Source organism: Xyrauchen texanus, chromosome 15, assembly GCF_025860055.1.
Source record: "Xyrauchen texanus isolate HMW12.3.18 chromosome 15, RBS_HiC_50CHRs, whole genome shotgun sequence".
NCBI classification, from domain to species: Eukaryota; Metazoa; Chordata; class Actinopteri; order Cypriniformes; family Catostomidae; genus Xyrauchen; species Xyrauchen texanus.
This window is the reverse complement of record NC_068290.1, coordinates 21,147,514-21,174,344: the sequence shown is the minus strand read 5'-3', so window position 1 is coordinate 21,174,344 and position 26,831 is coordinate 21,147,514. Positions and strand designations below refer to the sequence as shown.

The 26,831-nt window shown below is 41.0% G+C and overlaps 2 protein-coding genes across 4 annotated transcripts in view; both read right to left on the bottom strand.

Moving 5' to 3' along the window:
• Positions 1-14,442, bottom strand: part of LOC127655620 (rho guanine nucleotide exchange factor 1-like) — a 61,692-nt gene extending 47,250 nt beyond the window's left edge. For all 3 annotated transcript variants that reach the window (XM_052143504.1, XM_052143507.1, XM_052143505.1), the window contains exon 1: positions 14,166-14,442. The gene's annotated coding sequence lies outside the window, so the exon portion shown is untranslated. The remainder of the gene's footprint in view (positions 1-14,165) is intronic.
• Positions 14,443-17,051: 2,609 nt separating this feature from the next.
• On the bottom strand, positions 17,052-26,564 carry LOC127656469 (ETS domain-containing transcription factor ERF-like). Its single transcript, XM_052144811.1, has 5 exons — positions 26,501-26,564; positions 24,839-25,073; positions 23,005-23,191; positions 20,846-20,975; positions 17,052-17,860 (listed from the first exon to the last, which is right to left on the bottom strand). Exons 1-5 carry the CDS (start codon positions 26,562-26,564, stop codon positions 17,052-17,054), a joined length of 1,425 nt encoding a protein of 474 aa, XP_052000771.1.
• Between the last annotated feature and the right edge of the window lie 267 nt (positions 26,565-26,831).

The window sequence follows — 26,831 nt, the reverse complement described above, 5'->3', positions numbered from 1 at the left end:
CTCTTAACTGAGGGAGATTTAAGGAGATTTAATGCCAATTGCAATTGCAACCTATGGGGGATAAGTTCTTGCAATTAATCAACCTACATCTTAGACTTGAGGAAACGTATAATCTTACTTGAATTGGTGCTATTTTAGTGCATTTCTATCTTTATAATGTATCATTCTTTGCATGGAAAATGTTAACAAAACATTATTGTTACAATTTATTTTGTTTTCTTTTCTAAGAAGGAACGTTATGCACTTTAACAGGAAAAATGATTTATAAAGTCAAATTTAAGCACTTTCGAAATCTGCGATTAATCACAATTAAATATTTTAATCGATAGCACTTATGCAGACATATATATTCATACACATATATAATTTATTTTTCTTTGCCCATTTGTCTGGCGTAAGCAGCTTCTCTCTGAATCTCTAACCAAATCCCGCAGCTACAAAGGAGTCCACTTGGGAGTGATGCGTGTCGTCAAGGATGAAAGATGATGTCTGTGCTTTTGAAAAGAAAGCCTTGTGTAGCAGTAGGAATAAATGTAATATTTAGATTTGTATTGAATGATACTCTATTGATATTCGATTCTTGTTTGAGTCATGGAAACGTATCGGTTACTTAACGTAACCTCGGTTCTCTCTAGATGAGGGAACGAGTATTGCGTAAGCTAGCTTACGCTACGGGAAAGATTCATCTTTTCTGAGATATTGAAGCCAAAAAATTATCCTTAATTTTTGTATCCATTGTCAACGCAGTGCGGCAGCTGCAGACCTTGAACGGGCTATCTAGCGAGCTCATAGGTTGCTCTGCGGCAACTGCTGCAGCCTATAGACGAGCTTGGGCGAACTCGCATCCAATGAGAGGCGTCCGCGCGCTCACTGCATCAAAGCCCGCCAAAATGGGCGTGACTAGAGTGCATATAAGCGTAGTTCGTAGGCTGGAACCCTGGTTTTCATTGACTGAAGCGAAAAGTCGCTCGTGGCGCGAAGCACGGCCGGCTACGCAATACTCGTTCCCTCATCTAGAGAGAACCGAGGTTACGTTAGGTAACCGATACGTTCTCTTACGAGAGGTTCTCTCGTATTGCGTAAGCTAGCTTACGCTACGGGAACCCATTGTCAACGCCGTGCGCGCCAAGCATCCACTGTATGAGCCCCAGGGAATTAAGGGGGACCCGGGGAGCCCTTATGAGTGGGGAAATAATATTTGGCCGGCAAGAATGCGGGTCATTGATTGTGTAATACATAAGCACATAGTGGGAAGGGAACGATAGAGCGGCGGTGCCGGTCTGTGTGGAATGTGACCCATCAGTGCAGCTCACCAGGGGAGCTGTAGCGTATTAAACCGCTAGTAGTTTTGCCTGCAGAGCGGGCACTTCCATATTGTAAAATCTGACAAAGGTGGAGGGGGAAGTCCATCCCGCTGCCACACATATGTCGTGAATGGAAATCCCGCTGGACCATGCCCACGAGGATGCCATGCCTCTAGTGGAGTGAGCCCTAATACCCAACGGGCATGGCAGGTCTTTTGACGCGTATGCAGCAGCAATAGCGTCCACTATCCATCTAGATAGTGTCTGTTTCGAGGCGGCGAGACCTTTGGTGCGCCCTCCGAACGAAACAAAAAGCTGCTCAGAGCGTCTGAAAGCGGCGGAGCGCGCAGTATACAATCTCAGTGCTCTGACCGGGCAAAGGAGATTGGCGTCGCGTTCGCTATCGGGTGCTGGCAGCGCCGATAGGGAAATGACCTGTGCTCTGAAAGGAGTACCGATCACCTTGGGAACATAGCCGTGTCTAGGCTTTAAAATGACCTTGGAGTCACTTGGTCCAAACTCAAGACACGCAGCGCTGACAGACAGCGCGTGAAGGTCTCCCACACGTTTGACTGATGACAGGGCAGTCAGAAAAACGGTTTTGAGTGAAAGGTATTTCAAATCCACGGATTGAAGTGGTTCGAAAGGGGGACTTTCATAGTTTCGAGAACTATAGAAAGATCCCAGATAGGAACCGATGGGGGCGCGGGGGTTCATCCTTCTAGCTCCCCTGTGGAAGCGGATGACCAGCTCGTTTTACCCCATGACTGACCGTGCAGGGGTTCAGCGAACGCCGCAACGGCCGCCACATACACTTTGAGCGTGGATGGGGATCTGCCCTTATCCAGCAGCTCTTGTAGGAATACGAGCAGCGACGACACCCCACATGTCCGCGGGTCCAGGTCTCTGTCGGTGCACCATTTTGAGAACACAGACCATTTTGACGCATAGAGTCTTCTCGTGGAAGGGGCTCTAGCATGTATGATGGTGTTTATTACTCCTTCTGGCAGAGCGACGGGTAGTCGTTGATCACCCACGCATGCAGCGCCCAGCGCTCTGGGTGGGGATGCCAGATTGTGCAGCGAGCTTGAGAGAGGAGATCTGCTCTCACTGGGATGGGCCACGGCGCTGTCAGTGACAGCTGCGTAAGCTCCGGGAACCATGTCTGATTCTCCCAACGCGGGGCTATGAGGAGCACCGAGTGACGCGTTTCCCTGATCCTCTGCATTACCTGTGGCAATAGCGAGACGGGAGGGAAGGCGTAAAGCGGGCGTCTGGGCCAGTCCTGGGCCAGCGCGTCCTCGCTTTCGAGAAAAATATTGGGCAGTGAGAGTTCTCTTTGGACGCAAAGAGGTCTATCTCTGCTCTGCCGAATAGGTGCCATAACGTCTGGACTGTATGAGCGTGCAGGGACCATTCCCCTGGGGGAATATTGTCTCTGGACAGTCTGTCCGGGCCGTCGTTCAGGTGGCCTGGCACGTGCGTCGCCCTCAGCGAGCGCAGGTGGCACTGGGACCAACTCAGTATGCGTTTCGTCAGATGGAAGAGGTTCCTGGATCTGACACCGCCCTGACGGTTTAGGTAGGATACCACAGATCTGTTGTCCGAACGGACCAGGACGTGGTGACCCTGAATGACCGGGAGAAAGCGCACGAGCGCGTACTCGACCGCTATCATTTCCAGACAATTTATGTGAAGGAGCTTTTCCTGAACTGACCATAGGCCGAAAACCGGAGAGCCCTCGCAGACCGCGCCCCAACCCGTGTTGGACGCGTCTGTCGAGATGACTTTTCGGCGAGATACAGCTCCCATTGTCACTCCCCGCTGATACCATTCGGCCACTGTCCAGGGCTGCAGAGCTGATATACAGGTCTGAGTCACCTTGATGGGCTGGCGGCCTGTGGCCCAAGCCCGGCGAGACGCGCGGGTGTTTAGCCAATGCTGAAGCGGGCGCATGTGCAGAAACCCAGCTGAAGTACTGCTGCGGCTGAGGCCATGTAACCTAGCACTCTCTGGAATTTCTTCAGAGGCGTGAGGCTGTTCATCTGAAAAGATGCGGCTAGTCGCTGAACACGGCGCGCGCTGTGTAGATAAGCGAGCCGTCATTGCCACGGAGTCTAGTTCTATTCCAAGGAAGGAAATTGTCTGACTGGGCTGTAGTGAGCTCTTGGTCCAATTGACTGCAAGACCCAAACTGTTCAGATGGCTGAGGAGAACTGCTCTGTGAGACAGAAGCTCCATATGTGACTGTGCCATAATCAGCCAGTCGTCCAAATAGTTCAAAATTCGCAAACCCTGACTCCACAGGGGTGCGAGCGCCGCATCCATGCACTTCGTGAAAGTACGGGGTGCTAAGGACAGGCCGAACGGGAGGACGGTGTATTGATAAACCTGGCCGTCGAAGGCGAATCTCAAGAATGGCCTGTGACAGGGATTTATCTGAATCTGAAAGTATGCATCTTTCAGATCGAGAGAAATAAACCAGTCCCTCTGGCGCACATGCGCGAGGAGTTTCCTGATTGTAAGCATTTTGAACGGTCTTTTTGCAAGCACCTTGTTCAAAACCCTGAGATCTAATATGGGTCTGAGGCCGCCGTCTTTCTTGGGAACAAGAAAATAACGGCTGTAAAGCCCCGACTCGCTCAGAGAGGGTGGCACTTTCTCTATGGCCCTTTTGCACAGAAGGCTTGCTATTTCTGAACGAAGCATGCACGCTGCTTCCGTGTTCACAGTGGTTTCGAGCCGCGCTCTGAAGCGAGGAGGGCAGCGATCGAACTGTAGCAAATAGCCCTGTTGTATTGTGCTTAACACCCACTTGGATATCCCTGGAATAGCTTCCCACGCTTTGAAGAGTAACGCTAGAGGGTGAATGGCCAATTCGCTCTGATTGCCGCACACAGAGCGCTGAACAAAATGTGTGAGCGCGTTTAGTGTGTTCATGCATGATTGCTCGCAGACAGCATGAACAGGCTGTTTTGTGAGTGACTTCCGATTGGAATGAATGGGGAAAGAGTCACATCTGTTACGTGATGCGCAAGCATAGTCATGGGCACGGGACTTACACACAGAGGAATGTTTGCTGGCCGTGTAACAGAGCGGGCAGAGAATGGGCGCGCGCACGTATTCGTGGGCGCATTTATTGACTCTAGCGCTCGAGCGGTTCGTAACCGCTTTATGTGAGCGTGCTCTGGTGGGGACACGAGACATGCAGTGCTTGTGTGAAGAAGTGAACACTGGATTGTGGGCACATTTTCTACACATAGGGCTGGTCATGTGACAGAGCGGCCAGAGAATGGGCGCGCGCACGCATTTGTGGGCGCCTTCATTGACTCTGACGCTCGAGCGGTTCGTAACCGCTTTATGAGAGTGTGCTCTGATAGGGGCACGGGATGTGTTATGCTTGTGTGTAGGGGCGAACACTGGGTTGTGGGCACATTTTCTACACATAAGACATGTTTGCTCTTTACAAGATTTATTTGGGTCGCCGTGAAAACGGCGTTTGAGTGCAGGCAAGCGGGCAGTGTCACCGGCTTGTTGGCTGCTAAATTCACCACTGTAGTAGCCTGAGAGAAGGGGACTGACAGGGGGCAAAGCTTTGACGGTGGTCCGGCCGCGGCGGGACTGAGCCGTCGTTTGTTCAACAAAGTTAGGAAGACTTCGGTTGCTCTGGTTTCAGCGTTACCTTAAATCGAGGCCCGCGGGGGCGGCGGTCTGCGGCGGCTGTCTGAGCGCGATCGAGGGCGGCCGCCCTGTCGACGCTGAGAAGTCTGAGATTGTTGAGCTGGGCGCTGTGAAGAGGCTCGTGCAGGAGGCTGATCACGTGAGCGGCCTGCAGAGGAGCTAGCGCGACGAGGCAGAAAGAGATTCATGGCTTGTGTGGCTTTTTGGACCTCTGAAAACCAGTCAATGATACCACTCACCGCGGAGCCTAAGAGACCGGATAGAGCGGTGCGTTGAGGAACGTAGAGCGCTCTGCTTCTCCCATGTCGGCTAGCGTTAACCACAGATGTCTCTCGGTCACAGTCAGTGCGGCCATGCACTTCCCTATAGCTTGGGCTGCAGCTTTGGTAGCGCGGAGGGCGAGGTCCGTAGCACTCCGTATGTCTGCAACAGCCTCTGGATGCCTACTTTCCTCATCCCACTCCCGCAGAAGGTCCACTTGGAGGATCTGTAGGACGGCCATAGAGTGCAGAGCAGATGCAGCTTGGCCGGCGGCGGAATAGGCGCGGCCAACACAGGTGGAAGTTGTTCTGCAGGCCTTAGACGGGAGCACTGGTTTAGACCGCCATCTCGCGGAGGGCGGGCAAAAGGTGTGCTGCTACCGCATCCTCGACCGGAGGGATGGAAGCGTAGCCCTTCTCAGTGGCGCCGTCCACCGAAGCAAGAGAGGTGGAGACGTGGGATCGGACCCTGGCCGAGAAAGGCGCGTTCCATAATTTGGAAAGCTCGGCGTCGAGTTCCGGCAGGAAGGGAGCGGCCCGGGTAGCGGGTGCTGCGCGGCGGCGGCTCTGTAGAAAGCAGCCGTCAAGTCTGTTGGGTGCCTGCTCAAGGGGCGGTGACCACTCGAGCCCGAGGTGGTCGACGGCCTGTGTGAGCGTGTTAATTCCCCTTCGACTCCGGCACGGGTCCTGCTAGATTCCTGGGCCAAGGAGGAGGCGTGTGAGCCTGACCACTCCTCGCTGTCCGAAGCCATGATGGAACAGCCCTTATCCTCCGCTTCTTCGTCCGAGATGGCAGCAGAGCAGCCGCTCGGCGGCAACTGCGCATCCCGGGTGGGCGGGGAGGGTGAAGGCGATGCTCGAGGGATGGGCTCCGGCGAGGCAATCGCTTCTACCATTGTTTCCGGCAGCCTTTGAGAGCGGCGCTTTTTACTGCACGGCTGAACGGAAGGCGGCGCGGCGGCTTCGGTCCTGAGCGCTTCGAGTAGAGCCCGCAGGGTCGACATCGGCAGCTCCTCGCAGAGATCACATCCGCCTTCGGCGAGGGCGAGCTCTGCATGCCCCAGTCCCAGGCAGAGAGCGCAGATGATGTGGCGGTCTCCGGTGCTGAGAGGAGCGCGGCATGAGGCGCAAGTGGAGCGAGGCATCTTAAAAAAGACGCTCGTACTCTTTTGTGAAGTTCTTAAGAACTAGCTTGCTTTTAAAAAGGATACGTCGCCGGATGGCGTAGCTCGCAGGACGGCTGAAGGTGGCGAAGACGGCCGGCTTCTTCGAGCGCTGTCCACGCTTGCTTGATGCCCCTCGAACGGCGTTCCAGTTCAGTGATGCGAAGAGGTTCGCTGAAGAGATGAAAAAAATCAGGGTTCCAGCCTACGAACTACGCTTATATGCACTCTAGTCACGCCCATTTTGGCGGGCTTTGATGCAGTGAGCGTGCGGACGCCTCTCATTGGATGCGAGTTCGCCTAAGCTCGTCTATAGGCTGCAGCAGTTGCCGCAGAGCAACCTATGAGCTCGCTAGATAGCCCGCTCAAGGTCTGCAGCTGCCGCACTGCGTTGACAATGGATACAAAAATTAAGGATAATTTTTTGGCTTCAATATCTCAGAAAAGATGAATCTTTCCCGTAGCGTAAGCTAGCTTACGCAATACGAGAGAACCTCTCGTAAGAGAACCAACAGATGAGGATCTTCTTGTAGGGAGGAAATAAACTGCAAAGCGGTATGAGAAACTTTTCCGACCAGTATGTGTGTATGTGCATTAAATCTGTGAACACGGGCAGATAGCATTTTATCCAATTTATTCAGCCCGTCACTTTTCAGCGGCCTGCGCTTACATGTTTTGTCTCTGAACTACTAGTTTTAATTGAAACTAATGAGAAGAGTCGATCTAAATGGATTATGTGTGGGTGAACAAAGTATTTTTCACACCCCATAAATACATAAAAATGCTCGTGAGGTGTTTTTCTGTCATTTTAAATGTTTGTTTTTCCAACATTCAAAATTGGAAAAATAAATTGGACCTGACAGATCACATTCAGAGAGCTATGACACACTGCACTTTTTCATGATACAAGCGTTAAATTGTTATACGTGTAATTCTGCTTTATTTTAGGTTAGTGTTAAAATATGTAGTTGACATGTAATTTAAAACAGTGAAAGCTTGTATTATTTCACATGCAAGTTCATGACAATAAAATAAATTACATTTGTATTTTTTTTAAACAATTTGTCACCCCACATTTTTAAAAGGTTAAATGGGATTAAAATAGTTGTAAATGGAATATAAAAGAAAACGTTCACTTTCACATGTATGTGTCTGTATGTGTGTGTGTAATAACTATACACCCCTTCCCTGTCCCGATTTAACACTTAAGAAATCTCACCTGACCTATAATGTGATGGATGACACAAGATGGTCAGAAGTGTTTTTAATGACTTTGTATTTTGTGAGTTTCATGAGCACAGAGGAACATCAGTGTATCCCAGCATGAAGGTAAGATGTGTATTTATGAACGAAGTACTCATGTTTTAAAATCTTCCTGCTCTGCTTCCAGTTGTTATGATATGAACAATTTGAAATACTTATGGTTACTTTGGGTAACTGTAAATCCACTTCACTTCGTAACCTGTAAATCCACTTCGCTAGATAAAGACGGCAGCGATTGTTTTATCATTCTTGTTTTATTATTTTTCTTTTATCATTTGAATAAAAAGCCAACTTATACATTTGTTTTTCTTAATAATAACATGTGAAATGATAAAAATGTGAATGATGCCTTTATGTGCATGAACCTAATGCTGTAAGCATTGGTTTCTTTGTTTCTAAGCTTTAGGTGACTGCAAATGTTTCTTACTTTGAAATCTTTATTTTTATTATATTTTTTATTTTTATTAATGCATATTGTTAATAACATTTTTTCCCCAAAAATAAAATAATATTTTGTTAAAGTTACCTTATTGAAACTGTTCTTGATAATGTTTTTGAATAAAACAAAATATACATTTCACGTACATGTCATCGTTGTTAATTTTAACTTTTTTTAAATGTAGCAAATTTTAAGAATATTCATTTTAAGCATAGACTGTAAAAAAAAATGGACGACGCCCCTTCGCACTTTTCCATTGGTGAGAATTGAAGCCGCCAGTGTCCCGATATGGCGCTGACATCTTGGGACTTAAGTCAGCGCAGTTGCGATTTCGGGACCAGACCTGCGCAGTAGTGAGCAGGAAGTAAAGCCGCGAAATCAAGGCCCCGCCCTCACTCTCGCTGAATCAATCGCAAGCACACGCCCCTGCACTTTTGATGGTGTGAAACACTTAATTATACAAATTTTTATATTAAATTTAAAGCTCCAATCTCCTCAGTCCTCCGAAGATCCCGAAAAAAAGTCCGTTGATGCTTCAGTGACTACTTCGCTCAGAGAACCTGTCAATCACAGCTGTCAATCATGATGGTACAGCACCGTCTTTATAGCATCAAATAACTAACTAAAAACAAACTTATTTTGAAAACAAACACTTGAAATTACATCAACGTGATAGAAACTACAGTAAATGACAGAAACTATCTTTGTAATTTAATTGTTTAGTTGGTCTCATGTCCCATTGAATAACATGGGGAGGCGGGGTTTATGACCTATACTAGGACCAGTCATCGGGGGGCGATCGAGATGTTTTGGCTTCACTTTTGAGGGCTTGTGCGCACTTGATTTTAAGCAATCACTTGATTTTTGTGGGTTACAGTGCTCGACTAAAATTACTTGAAAATGCTCATCCCTACCCTGATTAATTAATAGCATTAGCTGAAAAAGAAATAATTTCATATTAGTAGTCGCCCAATATGGGCTTTTAATGGCCGATACCAAGATCCAGAGAGCAGGGTGGCCGATACAATGCCGATATAGCACACAATTTAATATAGTATATAAACATAAAATAGTAAAAAAAAAAAAAAAAAAAATTATAAACTCTTATTTAGTACTGTATTCAATTTCACACATACATTAATATTATATAAATAATATTTATATTATATATAAAAAATAATATTGTATTTTAAATAGTAGATAGCAGTTTCTTCTGATTTCTGTTTAGTCATAAAATATTAGAAATTTATTTGCACATGAAGAAATTGTTAATATATTAGGAAGAAGGAAATAACACACAGTAGTCCAGCAACCATGGATGGCATGTCCAACATCAGCAATCACATTTACTCAAACAAATAGATAATGAAACCACTTGTACATACAGTGAATAAGACATTTACTCATAGCACACGTGAAGCGCTTTTACTTTGAAGTTGCACCAGAGACTATTTAGCAGAGAGACCACTTCTATTAAAATGAATGAGAGAAATTAGAATGCACGTAACAACAAAATTAACTGTGACTGGTCGTTTACATGTCTGTCACTTCACATGCAAGCAGGTGATTCTCAGCACCCTCAAGAAAATGTATCGGCCAATGTGATAATTAAAAAAAAGTCAGAATATCAGCCGATTAATCGCCTCAGCGATAAATAGTCAACCACCATTTAATTTGTGAGCAAAATGAACATTATAACTGAAATATACACAAATTAATTAGAATCGAATTGACCAGCCTTTTACGGTGTGAAACATTGTGACAGAATTGAATAATTTCCCATTTGCATCATGCTATAATTCCTACTGGCTAACGATCTACAACCTTTTATTCAACCTTTAAGAAGCAAACACAGAACTCACTCTCTATGATTAAATTACACAAAGTTTGAGAGAAAGTGAGAAGCACAGCGAGAAACGAGAAACAGGTAGGTAGAGGGATACAAAATGAAATAGTCTGCATTCTTTCAAAGGAAAGAGTCGGTAGCTTTAGTCTGGACAAGCTTGTACTTGCCTCTTTGTGTGAGAGATAAAGAAAGAGAGAGAAGTGAGTGATGACAAAGCAGGAAGAGGAAGTGGTAAGGCACCCCCATTGCTTCAGTTATTGGAAGCAAAGCCTGTAATACTTCACACCAATGTATACTAATCTAAACAGCTTAAGCGACCTGCTGGATCACATCGTAAACATTAAAGATCAAAATCTAGGATTTGTGTTTAACATATCTTAATGAGGATTATTGCACAGATGGAAAGAGAATGAACACACAGGTTCTAGATTAGCAAGCTTGCGTAGAGATCCTTAATGCAAACAGGGTTGAATCACAAAGATGATCCAACTGAATTAAGTGTCAGCAGGGCTCCAGATTGCTACTAAAATGTGCGACCAAAAATAATTGATTGCGACAATAATTTAAAATCTAGTCGCCATTGGAGACTGTTGGGTTGTGTGCGTTTATATGCAGTTTCGTCAGATATCATCTTGAGAGTTAATTAATTCATCACATTTGGACTCAGGAGCTCCGGTTAGCAGTTTGAATCAGATTCACTTTCTCAGCGAAAAAGCCATCAGTGAACTCACAAATGGGAGTGCAGACATTTCAAAATAAGAATCTCATGTGTATTTCAGTCTTCTTTATAATTAAAGGTGCAGTATGTAAGATTCAGAAACCCTTATTATTAATGACACCTGTGGCTGTTAAGTGAACTGCAGTCACTACCTGTTGCTCGTGCACACACTCCATAGGCACTCTAGCATTGGTCAAAACAATGATGTAACGTACAAAGAGACTGAATGTGATCCACCGACATCATGCTGATAGATGAGGTAGCATAATTAAAATTAAACATTTATGATTTTTTTACTACAAACTTTGAGACTTTATATTATATTTGATCCTCCAGTGCTGGAACAGGGCTAAAACAAAGTGTGGATATAGGTCTGACTATGCAAGAGTTTGAAATAATCACTTTCCTTTGCATGATACACTGACTGCATTTATCCGATAGCCTATGCCGGCGTTCGCAAGCTAGCCACCTTTATCAATAGCTGTTAGCTAAATTTGTTAGATGATGACAGTAGCTGTTTATAAAATAGACTGTACATTATAAATATGTTGTCACAATTCAGTATTGATGTGATTCCATCACAACTGTCATTTTGATATATCGATGCACTATAATTTTATAATAACAGAATGTATATATTTTCTGTATAACCAAGTTACACTAATGAATTAGTCTTTTTGCATTATCTTGGACATTGTCTAGCATTAATTTCATGTTTTATTGTAGTTTAGCTAAAATTACACAGATCAATACTTATGGCACTATATTTCAAATGCTTTGCAGTTATGTAAGCTTACATATCCAATAAGATGAACAAAAATTCAAGGTCGGTATTGATCCCCAAAAACGAGTTTCCTCCAGGAATCAAATGCCCTACCGATGTTCACTCTAACTTTCACTTTACCACAATAATGTTCCTGCTTAGCCAGACGGAATTCAGTATATACATTTTTTTTTTATTTTTTTTTTTAATTTTGCTTACTTGGAGTTTGTGTAGGAGTCGGTGTTGTGCTGGGAGCCGGACGTTTGCTGGAATCGATCTCTTAGATAACATTACCTAGTGCTGCAGACGCAGAAGAGAAGCTCTTACTGAGGCAAGGCTCTCGGAAGGATGCATAAACGTCACATCCTTTGGATTTTCCAGGTAAAAGCGACCTGCTCCCTTCGCATAAAAATCAGTCTACAGGCTTTAACAGGCAAACCCAGGATGTCCGGGAAGGGCTTATTTTTAAGTTGCATTACAAGCCGTTCACACATTGGCAAAAAAAAAATAGCCGAATATTACATGAAAATTTTTACATTTTGCACCTTTAAAAGTCATGTATTTTATAAAAAAAAAATTCTTCATCTGGTAATTATTGATTGGGATTGGAGTAGCACAATAAACTGCATCTGGGATTGTATTCGATTTGCACTCTTGTAGTCTCTGTGTCTGGGCCATCTAGTTACACTAAAGAAAGACTATGGCAATATCTAATGTAGATTCTATTTCAAAATATGAAAGAGGTGTGAACATTTATTAGCCAAAAGGGGATGCAAACTTATCTTCTCAACTATATATACCGTTTATTAAACTTCTGATTAATGGATTATCAGCCGTCTTCCATTTCTTAGGCTTTCTATCTTGTTTCTTTTTATTCTCCCCTTTTCTTCCCAATGCACTGTCCTCGTGGTGGCGTAGTGACTCGCCTCAATTCGGGTGGCGGAGGACGAATCTCAGTTTCCTCCGCATCTGAGACAGTCAATCCCCGCATCTTATCACGTGGCTCGTTGAGCGCGTTACCACAGAGACCTAGCGCGTGTGGAGGCTCACGCTATTCTACATGGCATCCATGTGCCCCACCAAGAGCGAGAACCACATTATAGCAACCATGAGAAGTTTAACCCAACGTGACTATACCTCCCCTAGCAACTGGGCCGATTGGTTGCTTAGGAAGCATGACTGGAATCACTCAGCACGGCCTGGATTCTAACTTGCGACTCCAAGCCAATGGCTCCTAAATCTTTTTTTTGTCTGGAGCCCTGGACAGGTTGATCATTCCAGCTTTTCAACAGTAATACAGTAATTATGAATCCCTTTATGATGGGCTTCACCACCTACAGCCATAACGGACTTAAGCTCTGTATTGTTGACCTAAACCTGTTTGCGTCCCAGTGACTTTATCGTCTTCCTTTTTTACCCCAATTATGATGTTCAGTATCGTATAATCACCACAAACTGCTCCAGGTATAACAATGCTTTTGTTTGTGCATTACATGTTTCAGTTTTACCACAGTACAGATTAATCTGAACAATAATGAATTTAAAAAGGATTAGAGATTCTGTCAGTTGAGCATTTTGAGAAGTTCTGAAAATGATTTTTATTGACAACGGATTCAAGCAAAACTCACTCTAAAGGTGACACAAATTTCTTGGAATGCTGAGTCCAAACAAGCCATGGCTCAATACAAAAGAGGGTCTGAAATTCCAAATTGCTACAATATGAAGTAAACAAGCAATCAGAATGATTAGCTTTCCTACAACAAAGGTGGGAAGAGAAGAGTGTACAGGCAGCAGACAGGGGAATACAGGCAAGTTAACGGATGACTGCAATTTCTCTTCAAATGCGTCCAATAAATATGAACCAGCCTTAATCCATGAAGGTTAGACTAATCTAATCCCAGTTCACTCTAGCTGTCAGATGGTCGTAGCTAAGGACTACATCAAGACTAACGATGCTTCTTAAGTGCTCCTCACCCAAAAATGCAATGGCCTACATTGGGTTTTCTACACAACAAATTACCTGGAAGCCAAACATCAAATGTAAACAATGGCCTGCATCAATTTACCTTGACATAATGCGCTTATATAACTATTGCAAAAATACACAGCTGACTATGAAGATAAAAACTATTCTTTATGTATGGACAAACACTACAGACTTTGAGGTGACCTGTCAGTCAGGCCAAATAGAACTGCAGTTGATATAATCAGCTTATTATTAATGTATAATGTAATGAAGTAATGAATTATAGTCTATAGCTCATGACGTGTCACTGGTGATCAAAGGCTTCCGGTGAAATAACAAAAGGTTATAAAGCAAACGATGGTATTGCTTACATTGCTCTAGTACTGTAAATACAGCCGTTTTCACGGATCGAGACATTTATTTACAATTGCTAAGCTGTCAGAGCCGCTCATTTGCTTATGCAGAGCTTCTGGAATAAGCGAAAAGCAGATATAATGGGTTAAAAATAAGGATGCGGCTCGACTGAAATAATGTGAATGCTGGAAAAGGTTACACTGAAGCAAAACACATAATTCCTCTCACTGAACGAAGACAAACTGGCAGGATCGCTCGGCGGATCATGCAAATCAAACACGCGAAAACTCCCTGCGACGTCAAATCACACCATTACTTACACAAATAAAAATATATGAAATTACTAAAGTCATAAGTCATACAGCAATCTCGATTCCTGTAATCCAGAAGTTTAAGCTTAAAACTTACCTTCTATAAGGTCAGATGAAGCGACAAGCGCCCGCGAAGGCTTCCTGTTCTAAAGTTGTCGTAGGTCGTTGGAAAAAAACATTGCACGCGGAAGTGAAGACAAATTCAAGCGCGCCGTGTTTGACAGCAAATACAAAAGCAGGACTATATTATTTAAGTAAAGGCAAAAAAAAATATCGACTGAAAGCTATGTGTATTTTGAGTTTGGAAACGTAACTTTTCGCCGTCCCCAGCCTCTTCCTGTATGACTTGCGACCAGCAGAGGCCGAAAGATGCCCAAAAATGTCAAGATCCGCTTCACGTATGCCCGTATGGTTCCGCGCAGTGTTACGTTAAATTTGTTCCCCTCCATGTTTCGGTGGTTCTCTGGACTGGGACACGCGTGTTCAGGGACTGTACGGCTGCTTGTGGTATTAACATGCACATACACACGATTTATTAATTTATATATAACTCAGCCATCATAGCCTAATTTTGTATGTTATTCTCAGTGCGCGCATTGCTGAATGCGCAGGAACTATGGCAGGCCTCCAGTTGTTTTTCATCTTTTACGCATTTTCATTTCTCTAGTTCGGCAATTAAGGTCGAATTCTGGTCACAAAGTGTATAAAGATTAATCAAAAATAATGTATTTTTATAAATTATTTGATGGAGCAATACAATGTGTGTGAAATAAATAATAACGGAAGGATGTTTTGATTAAAAATCATACAAAAAAAAGAGGTGACATTTTGGGGTAAACCCCCTCCCTATTGTCAAAAGTTGGGACAATAATTATAGGTCAGAATTTACTATCCTATTACTAAATACTATCCTTTCACTTATTGGACAGTTATTAAAAAAATAAATAAAACTTTTGTTTAAATCACATGAAAAAACTATAAGTATTTTGTCCAAAAATAAATGTGTTAATTTCAGCGATTCTCATTAGCTACATACATTTGCAACATTTAACAATTATTAAATATTAGATCTAATTACCTAAAAATCCAACTTTTGACATTACACGAAATGATCCTGTGGATCAGGTTTTTGTTGCTATTTAATGTTTGGGGAGAAAATCAAATTAAATGTGCCTTTAGACCTGTTGTACTTTGAGGTGGGATGTACTTTAAATGAAATCACATCTTCACAAATCCATACGCTTAAAATCAAATCTCCAGAATAATTTTTATTGCTCTTAAAGATTTTACTCTTCGTTCATTTTTTTGTTCTACTTATCCTCTCTGTTTTAAATTTCACAATATAACAAAGAAAAGGTTTGCTGTAAGGTAAATGGTATTTTTTTTCAATGTGTATTCACAAATACACAAAGTCTATGTACAGCTGCAATTTCCTTTAGTACAAGAAAAGTCAAGGGCTTGTGGACCAACTGTCATATAACTCTTCATCTTTAAATTCTTATCTAAAATCAGACAAGAACTTACCAATCAGAGAAATATCTAAGGATATTGTTGGCACTGCTCAGTTAAATCACTTTAGCCCTGGACAAGCACATTTTGCAAACTGTCTGAATTGTTTTAAGTGGAAAATCTATTCAATTATGTGCATCATTCTGCTCCTATTATCTTTACATTCAAATTGGACATTCATACTTTATTATCAAACCTAATAAACATTCAAATTAACATTGTCTGAACAAATGAACAGATTTCTCAACATGTGCTGCACCCAATATTTTTCATTACAGCACAGCACGCAAGCTGAATGATTTTTTTATTTATTTTTTATTTTATTTTATTAGGCTAGTGGCATAACTCAGTCCAGAAGGGTCATTCTGAACTTTATGAGAAAATTACCACAGAGCACAATTAGAGGGAGCAGATTTTTTTCCACACACTTCCCTGTCTTAACTCCATCCTTAAGAGCAATGTAAAAAAACGAGTGCTCTTTCTCTGTCAACATTGGGCCATTACACATATATACTTATGCATTTTCCTGTCTTATATATCAATCTTCAATTAGGTACAGAGTAAAATGACACCAATACAACTATCCCATATAGTAATAGTAATTAAACATAATTTACACAATCATAAAATATATACAATTAAATAAATACAAACTTTAAATATTCACTGACATGAGCAGTACTGACTCTGTCTCTTCTTTAGTCTCATAAAGTTTTTGAAAAGTTTAAAAAAAGACATTTTAACATGGACTGAACATGAACATTGAATAAATAAACAAATACATAAATAAATAAGCTCTTCAGAAACTATGGGGGGCTTTAATGTTTGACAATATATTTGTCTGAATCCCTTGGAATCAGCACAATATAACACAAATAAGTGCTTTATTGCAACACAACTGAATCAACTTAAAATTCAGTGTTGCCATTATTGCATTTTGCTTGTTAAAACTGTTCAACCGAATACTGTATTGCAGAGCTTAGCATTAACAACTTATGGAAAGGTGTGAAGTACAGCAAATAGAACAAACTTACTACCTTTATCAGCTGGACCAAAATGCAATGAAATTCAAAAAGTGACAGCTAAAATATATGCATATTCCTTTACTGTGCTCTCTGGGCATTAAATTAAAATCTCACTGTTTTAATCTTAACAGGGATGAGAGAATGAGAATTCTTTAGATATTTAGTTAATTATAATCTGAACAGGTTGCTTTTTGTGCTGTATTTTCACTCTGAATTCTACAATCTCAAAATGACAAAACTTAAGTTGCATTAAGAGTCTCAACACATACAATTTCACTCTCTAATCTTGGAACAGCATGAGCAAGAAGTGGCTTTAGAAGAGTCACCAGAACAAAAGAAGAAAAACATATTGGCATATACAGCATTATTTCACAAATGCAGGTATAGAAATACAGAAAAAAGAGAAAGAGAGAACCCGCAAGACATCAAAAATCACACAACAGGACATATTAACTGTGAGCAATATGTTTAGGTGTCTCTGTTTCCCTGTGCCTGTCAACCATACAGAGCGAGGGTGAGAGGGATGGAGGTGAAGGAGTCAGGGGCACCAGGCTTTTAAGGGGATGTGGAGACACAGGTGGAGGAAGAGAGGATAGAGGGGGCAAGACGCCCCCGAGGCCCCCAGATTTGGCCTCTAGGAGTTGCGAGCAACCACCAAGCCCTGGCCCCTTCCCCAGAGAGAAGTCTGGCTCGTTCTCGTTCTCGGAGCTACAGTCGCTCAGATCTGTGATCTCCAGCTCAGAGTCAGACTCTGGATCCTGCTTTACACCCTTTCTCCGCTCAGAAGGGCTCTGACGACCTCCTCCTCCACTTCCCACTCCAACACTGCCCAAACCCAAACCCAGGCCTAGGCCTAACCCGGTGTTGGATTCCCCTCTTTCCCGGTCGCCTACACCAGTAACACCATTCCCCAGCTCAGTCCGACCCACTGACAGGGTCCCTGGGTATGGTGGGATGCAGAGTCTAGGAGGCTGACCAGTTGCTGAGCCATTGGTTCCTCCTGTTTGTGCACGTTCTGCCACGGTGGTGTCTCCGGGGGGTAAAAGAGAGGAGAAGGGGTGTGGTAGCTGAGACAAGCTGGACTGTAGTGGGTTAGGGTAGAAGTGAGAGGAGTAGAGGGAGCCCGGGGGCAATTTGGGACAGTTGTTCAGAGAAAAGGCCCCTGGGAGATAGGGGTTGAAGCCCCAGGGGTAGTCAAAAGAGGTGTTCCTTGCGTAAGGACCCAACAGGGATGGAGGTTTAGAGTAACAAGGGGCCCCTGTGGGAGAAATTGGCAAACATGAAACGGAAATCAGTGTTAATGTTTAAGATCAGATGTTAAAGTTCCTCTGTACAGATGGTATGAATGAGTTGAAAATAGAAAATATTGTGCACAGGTTCCAGTTTTGGAACTAGAAGGACATTATAAGTCATATATTTCAAAAGAATGATAGATTATCATTACAATTTTATATTAAGTCACAAAAATGTAAATTTTACACAAAGCTTGCTTTTTTTGAGGAATGAAATATAAATCATTATGGTAAAACTTTACAATAAGATTCTATTCGTTAACAGTAATTAATGCATTAAGTATTATGATCTAACAATAAACAATGACTTTTTACTGCATTGTTAATCTTGATTAATGTTAAAGGAATGTTCCTGGTCCAATACAACTTAAGCTCAATCGCCAGCATTTGTGGCATATTGTTAATTGCTCAAAAAATAATTTTGAATCGTCCCTTGTTTATTTAAAAAAAGGAGCAAAAATTGCGGCTTCAATAATGCACTTACAATGGAGGCAAATGGGGCCAATCCAGAAACATAATACAAACTGTTTTAAAAGTATAGCCACAAGACGTAACAATATGCATGTTAACATTTTAGTGTGATAAATCACTAATGAACATTTTCTGTTTACATTTATAGACAATACTGCAATACTGTCTTGTGATAACCATGTAACGGCGATAAACCCTGTAATCTGCATGGTAAATGCCGTAATGCAGGTAAATCCCAGATTTTTGTTTAAATAAATAAAGGCAGAGATGAAATTATAGTTTGTGGTAATCAAAATAAATGCTGTTGATTGAGCTTGCATTGAACCCAGAACATTCTTTTAATTTACCAAAATAATATTGTTTATTGTTTGTTCATATTAGTTCATAATGCATGAACTAATATTAATAAATACAACTTTTAATGTAAAAAATGTATTAATATTTGTAATAATTAACATGATTTAAGATTTGTTCATTGTTAGTTCCTGTTATCTATTGCATCAACTGATGTGAACAAATACTGTACTGTCTTTTTTACTAGAGTAAATTGTTACCATGATAATGTTTTTATATGTAAAAATAAGAGGGGAGGTCACTGAAATAGCACTCCTAATACTGTACATTGCTTTTAATTATTTTTTGCTTCCAGTGCTAACTATTCTATCCTCCTAACGCTTCTTTCTTCAAATGTTCGCTTTTGAATCATCCTTCCCCTCCCATTAATCTTTCCTCCTTATTCCAACTCTCTTTCTTTCTTTTTCTCTCACTCTCCCTCTCTATTTATCTCCTCACCCTCTCTCTCTCTGTTATTTGATATGCAGGGCTAATTTGACAGTGCTAGTGTGTGTGTGTATGTAGGGCCAGAAGTAGCTGGCAGACACATGAATATTGAATCAGTCAGGCAGGCCTCACTTGCTTATGAAAACACAGTAATAGGCACCCACAGGCCACAAACTGAAGCCTGCACCCTCAATTAGACACACACACACACACACACACAGCTTTTTAAACACTCAATGAGGAGGTGCTAAACTGCAGTAGTTTATGTGCAGAAATGCAAATGATCATGTAAAAATGCAAATGGATACTAACACTCTTAAAAACAAAGAACTTATAAACACTATTACCAATAAATAATATTATTTGAAAACAAAAAAATCTATCACCCACAGTGCAAATGAATCACTAATCTGAATTTAACACACTTACAGAAAAGACAAGTCTTCCCTAAGTCATTTTAATATTGATAATTTTCTCAATTTCATTTGTTATATTTGTCCTTCCATCCAGATACCATTTTTTTAGAATGAGTACGAGTACCGATACTTTCTTTTCAGTACTCGCCGATACAGTTATGAGACCCGTTTTTTTTTTTTTTTTTTGTATTCCATATTAACAGTTTATTTAACATTTTTCATTAAATGGTGTCTAAATAAATGAATTCTTTAAAACTTTAATCAAACGAAAATAGAAAAATTAATTAATAAACGTCATATTGTATTATTTTTATAAAATTTTTTATCAAGAACCTCACAGCACAATCCAAAATTGTTATTGTCAAAGAAAAGTGCTGCATAAAAGAGCATCACAGATATTGAATTATTATTATTATTAGTAGTAGTAGTAGTAGTATTACACTGAATATTATAGAACTATACAGTAGTGATATATTTATATTGTACTGCTTTACATTGAAATTTAGATTTTATTTTGGTGGAAGCTTTTATTTTGGAGTGAATTCCTTTCCGTTTCTGTAAGAATTTGACAGTAGCTTCACACCTCCAGAAAAGCAGGTCCGTACTGCCCAATGTGATTAATAAACCACAAAAGGCTACTTTTAAATTAAATTTAATATGAAGTCTGTATGTACATTACATTTAAATTTATGCATTTGGCAGACGCTTTTATCCAAAGCGACTTACAGTGCACTTATTACAGGGACAATCCCCCAGAGCAACCAGGAGTTAAGTGCCTTGCTCAAGGACACAATGGTGGTGGCTGTGGGGATTGAACCAGTGACCTTCTGATTACCTGATTACCAGTTATGTGCTTTATACCACTACCACACCACCACTATTTATGTGCCTCGCATAAAAAGTTAATTAGCGCTCTGCTCGCTGTCATCTGCTACAAACAGAGGGTGCAATGCTCATAATGGTGTTTTACATGTACAAACCAAGAAGCTCTAAAAGGAATGTGCAGCCGATGTCGGCACAACACCGGCTCCACACATTCAATTTGAAGCGCGCAGCACATACAAACTATATATCTATCTCATTAAATCTCAGCCTTTGTGGTTTTATGATCACTACTGGACATAACATGATTTTTTATCTGTGTACTGATTGTTTTTACAGAATGATATTCGCACATCAGATATATCGGTTTTTGGTATTGGAGTAGAGTGCATGGGCACAGTGTTGGACCCGTATCAGGACATCCATTATAGATATGTTAATGTGTAGTTGTATATGTCTCACCTGAGCTGAAGAAAGGGAAAGTGTCCAGTCTCAGCTTATCCCCTTCAGGCCCTGGGGCCCCTGCGCCACGCTCAAACAGGGAAGGCCCTCGACCCGATTCAGGTAAACGAGGGAATAAAGACTGAAGGGCCTGTGAAAGATGAAATGGGTGACAAGGTAAACAAAGGACAGGGAGTGGGAAAGAAAGAGTAATTGGTTTATAAAATGAATTTTAAAAAGTGCATATAAAGTGTTTAAAATGACAGACTAGTTTATTAAAAATAATAATATTAATAATAATTATATAATAACAAAATCAGTCTGTTTTCCATATAGCTAATGAGATTAGCATAATGATTCATTGATATAGTTATTTGATGTCAAAAAACTAACAAGTTTAAGTCATATAATATGATAAGTGATCTGGCTGGGACGGAAGGACCAATTATGAACTGCAAGTGAATCAAAACCCACATGAGAATGAATATAAATTTGAAGCTATCATGATCTATCTAACTCAGTCCTTAGAAACTTTAAAAAAAAAATTGTCTTGTCTTAAAGGGATAGTTCACATTAAAATTTAAATTATCATTTTCTCAATCTCATGTTGTTTCAAACCTGTATGGCTTCCTCCATGGAACACAAAAGGGAAATGTATGCAGAATGTTTGGGAGAGACTTCACTTTGATTGCATCTTTTTTCCATACAATGAAAATAAAGAGTGACTGAGGTTGTTATTCTGCCTATCCTCTTCTTTTGTGTTCTATAGAAGAAAAAATAGTCATGCAAATTTGGAACAACATGAGAGTAAATGCTTGGTGCGTTTTCACCTTTGGGTGTACTATCCCTTTAAAGATTCCGTAAAATGACAGTCAGAGTAGGCCACAAAAAGAGCCTGTGGTTAGCCTCCAGAAATGCAGGATGACTTTTGGGAGCAGATTAGAAAAGGGTGGTGGGGGATAAAGCTCAATAAAGGAAACCTGGAAGTCATCACAAGAGTCTTGGCAGACGAGCGACATAAAGATTTTCTCTTTTTCTTTTTATTAGCAGCATGAAGGTGATCAATAATTTCTGTCACACTTCTCTCGTAGTGGGAAAGGCGGGACTGTACTTCCAAGCTACGTAATCTCGATTGCTTAACAAAACCGCATTAATTACGATGCACTGATCTGACACCCCCACCTTCTCTTTCATTTCACACATTTCTTTCATTTTCAATCGATGCCAGTGATGACTACGCCTTCCAAGACAGATGAGAGAAAAGGGATAATGTCTTCTTTTGTTTTAAGGCTCCTTAACGCCATCTGTGACATTCTGTCTACTTTCTTCTTCACCTCTGGCTCTCTCATTCCCTTCTCTTTATTTATACCTGTCTCCTTCAGTCTCCTCTAGTCAAGATGTACAGCAGATAACTTTCTCATAGAATGACCTGTGTTGTTGCCTCTATTAATTAGAAGTACATTTCATTTTCAAAAATCACAGCATTAGGGATAACTGAGGAAACAGATCAGACTTATTTTGACTTACCTTTTAATGCAGTAAATTTACAACAACATATTTATACTAAAGAGCATAATTTTTGCTAAAGTAATGATTAATATGTCTGTCAAGATATAATACATCAGGTGGAACTGAGTGGAATGGAGGTTTCAGATTTAACACAATTTTTATTGATAAAATGTTGCCTATTTTCAGTCTCTTTGTATATAGGGCATACCAATTTTTACTTAGCCCCAGGTATTCAGATGATAACTATAAGAATGACTGAAGGCAAATTATGGTTAAAAACCATTACTGGACAAATTACAGGCCATGAAAAAAATAGAGAGAATAAAATACATTTTAATAAAAAATAATAAATAATTAACATTTCATCCTTAGCCTATGTAGAAAAATACCTACATACTGACTGACTCTGTACAATCAATAGCTTGATCCCTCACATCAAAGGTAATACAGACAGCCTTATACAGTATGGATAAAAAAAAAACATAAATCATTAAACACAGGCAATAGAGCTGTTATTATCAGAGAGCACGTCATCCCCTCAGGTTTTTTCATCTGCATTAATTTTTCTATTCTAGCAGGCAGTAAATTCCATCCTCGTTTGCGATCAGTTCAGGTAAAGTAATTGTTTGTTCTTTTTATATTGTGCTTTTATAAAATGTATTCCCTTGTACCTCGGGTGTGACAGGGCTACAGTCCGGTGTGGATGCCCCTCCATTGAAGTGGTTCTGTGCCAGAAGGAATGGAGAGCTGGCCATATCCAACAGTGGGTAATTCACCAGAACCACCTTACTGAAGTTGAACTTGTATGTGAAGCGCTTGCCTTTAGTTTTGTGCAAAATACGTTTGTTGTAGTAGTACCTGCAGCATGAAAAATGACAGAGGAAAGTAGAAATAAATGAAAGAAAAGAAGGAAGGACAGAAAACAGGAGGAACGGCAGATGCTTGTCCCATACTTTTACAAAAAGTAAGTCATATGTTTAATCTACACTAAAAACAAGTGACTTGATCTAATCCATAAAAATCTCTTTGGTTGGTTTAATTAATTTGTCAGATGGAACATTTTCACCTCAGTAAAACCAGTTAATTGGTTTTATTCAAGTCCAAAAATATTATTTAACATCACTGAATCAACTTTTAGAAGAATATCTCAGCTCTGTAGGTCTTTTCAATGAAAGTGAATGGTGTAAGTAAATGATGAGAGAATTTGCATCCCTTTTAGGCAACAATTGAAGGTTACCAATTTTTCAGTGTATATTTAAAATCACTGTATAAGAAAGCACAATCTGAGCACAAAGGAATGTTAGGGGTCTTTTAAAATCTTCCTTTGATGAATCACTAGTGGTGTGAATTACAGGGGTAAAGGCTGCCTCCAACTCCACTGAAACATTTTCCAGGGCTATGGCCCTCATTCAAGAATGGCAGCCATGTCAGCTTCCTCTCCTGCTCGGTGATGAGCAAACCTAACCGTCTTGATTTCCCTCAGCATCACACGACTCGTGAGTGTGAACCCAGTTGGAAATAAGAGATAGATAATCTATCTAGTCTCTTTTGAGTCTTTTCCTCTGACCATCACATGTTTGTACTCATCATGAGTGTCAGAGAGCTTTGAGGATGCTCAACTGTGCATGAGAGCTAGGCTCTTTAATCTCAGCACACTTTATGCTTGACTTCACCTTACCGAGTCCAGCAGCCTACATGAGTACCCACGATGCAATCTGCCAGCACAATAATTTGTACGCTTTTACTTTGTATGGCAATTGTGCCCCTTAATTGAGCAATTGAGCAAGGCTAATCAACGAGGCTAATTATGGCCTGCGCCTATTCATAACAATTAGTAGCCAGTGACAGCATCTATTAAAGAGAGGGCGGGGGAGGGGAAAAGGGGAACAGAGCAATAAAATAGAAGGGATGAGAAATGGATACGCTTCTAAGTTATTTGCATAAATAAGAGAGAGAGAAGTAGGCAGACTTGACAAGTCATGCTTCAACCAGGGCTGATGTTCAAGCTTTAAAAGTGTGATGATATGCATTTGGAGGAGATTTGATATACAGTAAGTCTAGGTAGGTAAGAATCAATTTTAGACTTAATTTAAAAATCCTTATTGACAAGTATCTGACAAGTATTATTTAAATGAACCTCTTGCCAGAGAACATCCAAAACCCATTTAGATGTTCAAAGAATACACAAATTGGTCTGTATTGATGTTGTTCAGAGAGAAGGCCACTTTTAAATCATCCACACACTATCTAGCATGAAGGGGCCAATGCGTGTGTGAAAAATGAAAAAGGGTAGTATGTGTAAAAAATAATTTTCCCCTTGGATGAAGGACAAGATAAACACACATACAAACACAAAAGACACAGACAAACACACTGTGTACTCAACAAACCACATTATCTAAAACATACATATTGAATGACTTAAGAGAGCAATAAAAGGCAACAATTAAGCATTAAATCAACCCTTCGTGCATTTAATTTGAAACACACATATGTTCTGCATACCTCAGTGCTCGGCTGAGCTTGTCGTAGTTCATGTGAGGTTTGCACTTCCGAATACCCCACAGCCTTGCCACTTCATCTGGGTCTTTGATCACAAATTCACCATAGTCTCCCTGCCAGGCAATCACCCCCTGGTATTCCTCCTTCTGCAGCAGTTCCAGGATGAAGTGCCACAGCTGGATCTGCCTGGAGCCTGGGCTTGACTCTGGCTTATAGGCCCAATCTGGGAAGGCGATGCCTGAGGAAAGTAGCCAAGTTAGTGAAAGGATTTGGATAAAGCCTGTTGGTTTTGTTACTTGCTAAGAGCATTCTTGTCTAAATTAATGATGAAGCGATGGGTAGTGGGAACAGTTGGTCTGTGTTACTGATACAAAAACGAGTACGGCTGAGAGAATTTTCAGCTCTTGCAAAAACTTTTTTTTAAATGTGTATAGGGTGTACTGTATTCACCTAATGCAGCAGAGAATCTAGCTTTAGCAGTTCTATATAGATATTTATGTACAGGGCAGTGGTGGCTCAGCGGTTGAGGCTCTGGGTTACTGACCAGAAGGTCGGGGGCTCAAGCCGCAGCACCGCCAAGATGCCACTGTTGGGCCCTTGAGCAAGGCCCTTGACCCTATCTGCTCCAGGGGCGCCGTATCATGGCTTAGCTTAGCTGGGATATGTGAAAACAAATACATTTCACTGTATATGTGCTGTAGAATCATAAAATGCATACATAAAATTGTATGTATAATGTGTGACCAAAATAAAGGCTTCTAAAGGTTTCATGTCATAATAACTGGAAGCAGAGTGGGAAGATTTTAAAACAAGAGTACTTCATAAATCCAGAGGCCAGGTTACTTTGAGCATTAAACTAGGACGGGGGAAGGGTGCAACTATATTTATACACATATACATGTGAAATGGTATTTAAACTCATTTTAAGGATTAGATCATGTAGAGAAAGATCCTTAAAGGGATAGTTAACCCAAAAATGAAAATTCTCTCATCATTTACTCACCCTCATGCCATCCCAGATGTGTGAATTTCTTTCTTCAGCAGAACACAAACAAAGATGTTTAGAAGAATATCCCTGCTCTGTCTGTCCATACAATGCAAACTAATGGTGGACAGAAATCTGAAGTTCCAAAAAGCACATAAAGGCAGCATTAAAATAATCCATAAGACTCCAGTGGTAAAATCAATATCTTCAGAAGCTATATGATAGGTGTGGGTAAGAAACAGATCAATATTTAAGTCCTTTTTACTATAAATCTCCACTTTTTCTTTTATTTTAAGATGTGAGAAAGTGGTGATTTCTAGTAAAAAAGGACTTAAATATTTATCTGTTTCTCACCCACACCTATCATATAGCTTCTGGAGTTATGGATTTAACCACTGGAGTATTATGAATTATTTTGATTCTGCTTTTATCTGCTTTTTGGACATCCCGATTTCTGCCCACCATTCACTTGCATTAAAAGGACCTACAGACTTGAAATATTCTTCTAAAAGTCTTCATTTGTGTTCAGCAGAAGAAAAAAGTCATACACATCTGGGATCGCATGAGGGTGAATGATGAGATAATTTTTATTTTTGGGTGAACCATTCATTTAAGATTACAATTGAAGGTTCCCACTTTTTACAATGTATCCAGTCAAATAAAACCTTTCAAAGTCTCACCTGGTGTCCAGAGGGTTGGGACAGGTGGCGTGAGCAGCAGGTCACTTACACAGTTACAGTCCATACCTCCGCTACACCTGTAAGGAGAGAACCATTTTATGTCAGACTACAAAACATGACAACAGTAGGGGTAATATCTAGAGCACAATACTTTGACTCAACAAATTTGTCATGTGCTTGAACACTTATGCTCATTTTACCCACAACAAACCAGTGTGTTAGAACATGCCATTATATACAAAGAGGGCATGTCATTCCAGTGGCCTCTGAAATCAATCAATGCCGTTTCATTTGAAGGGTTTCTTAAAATATACTGTAGTTGCCGAAGGCT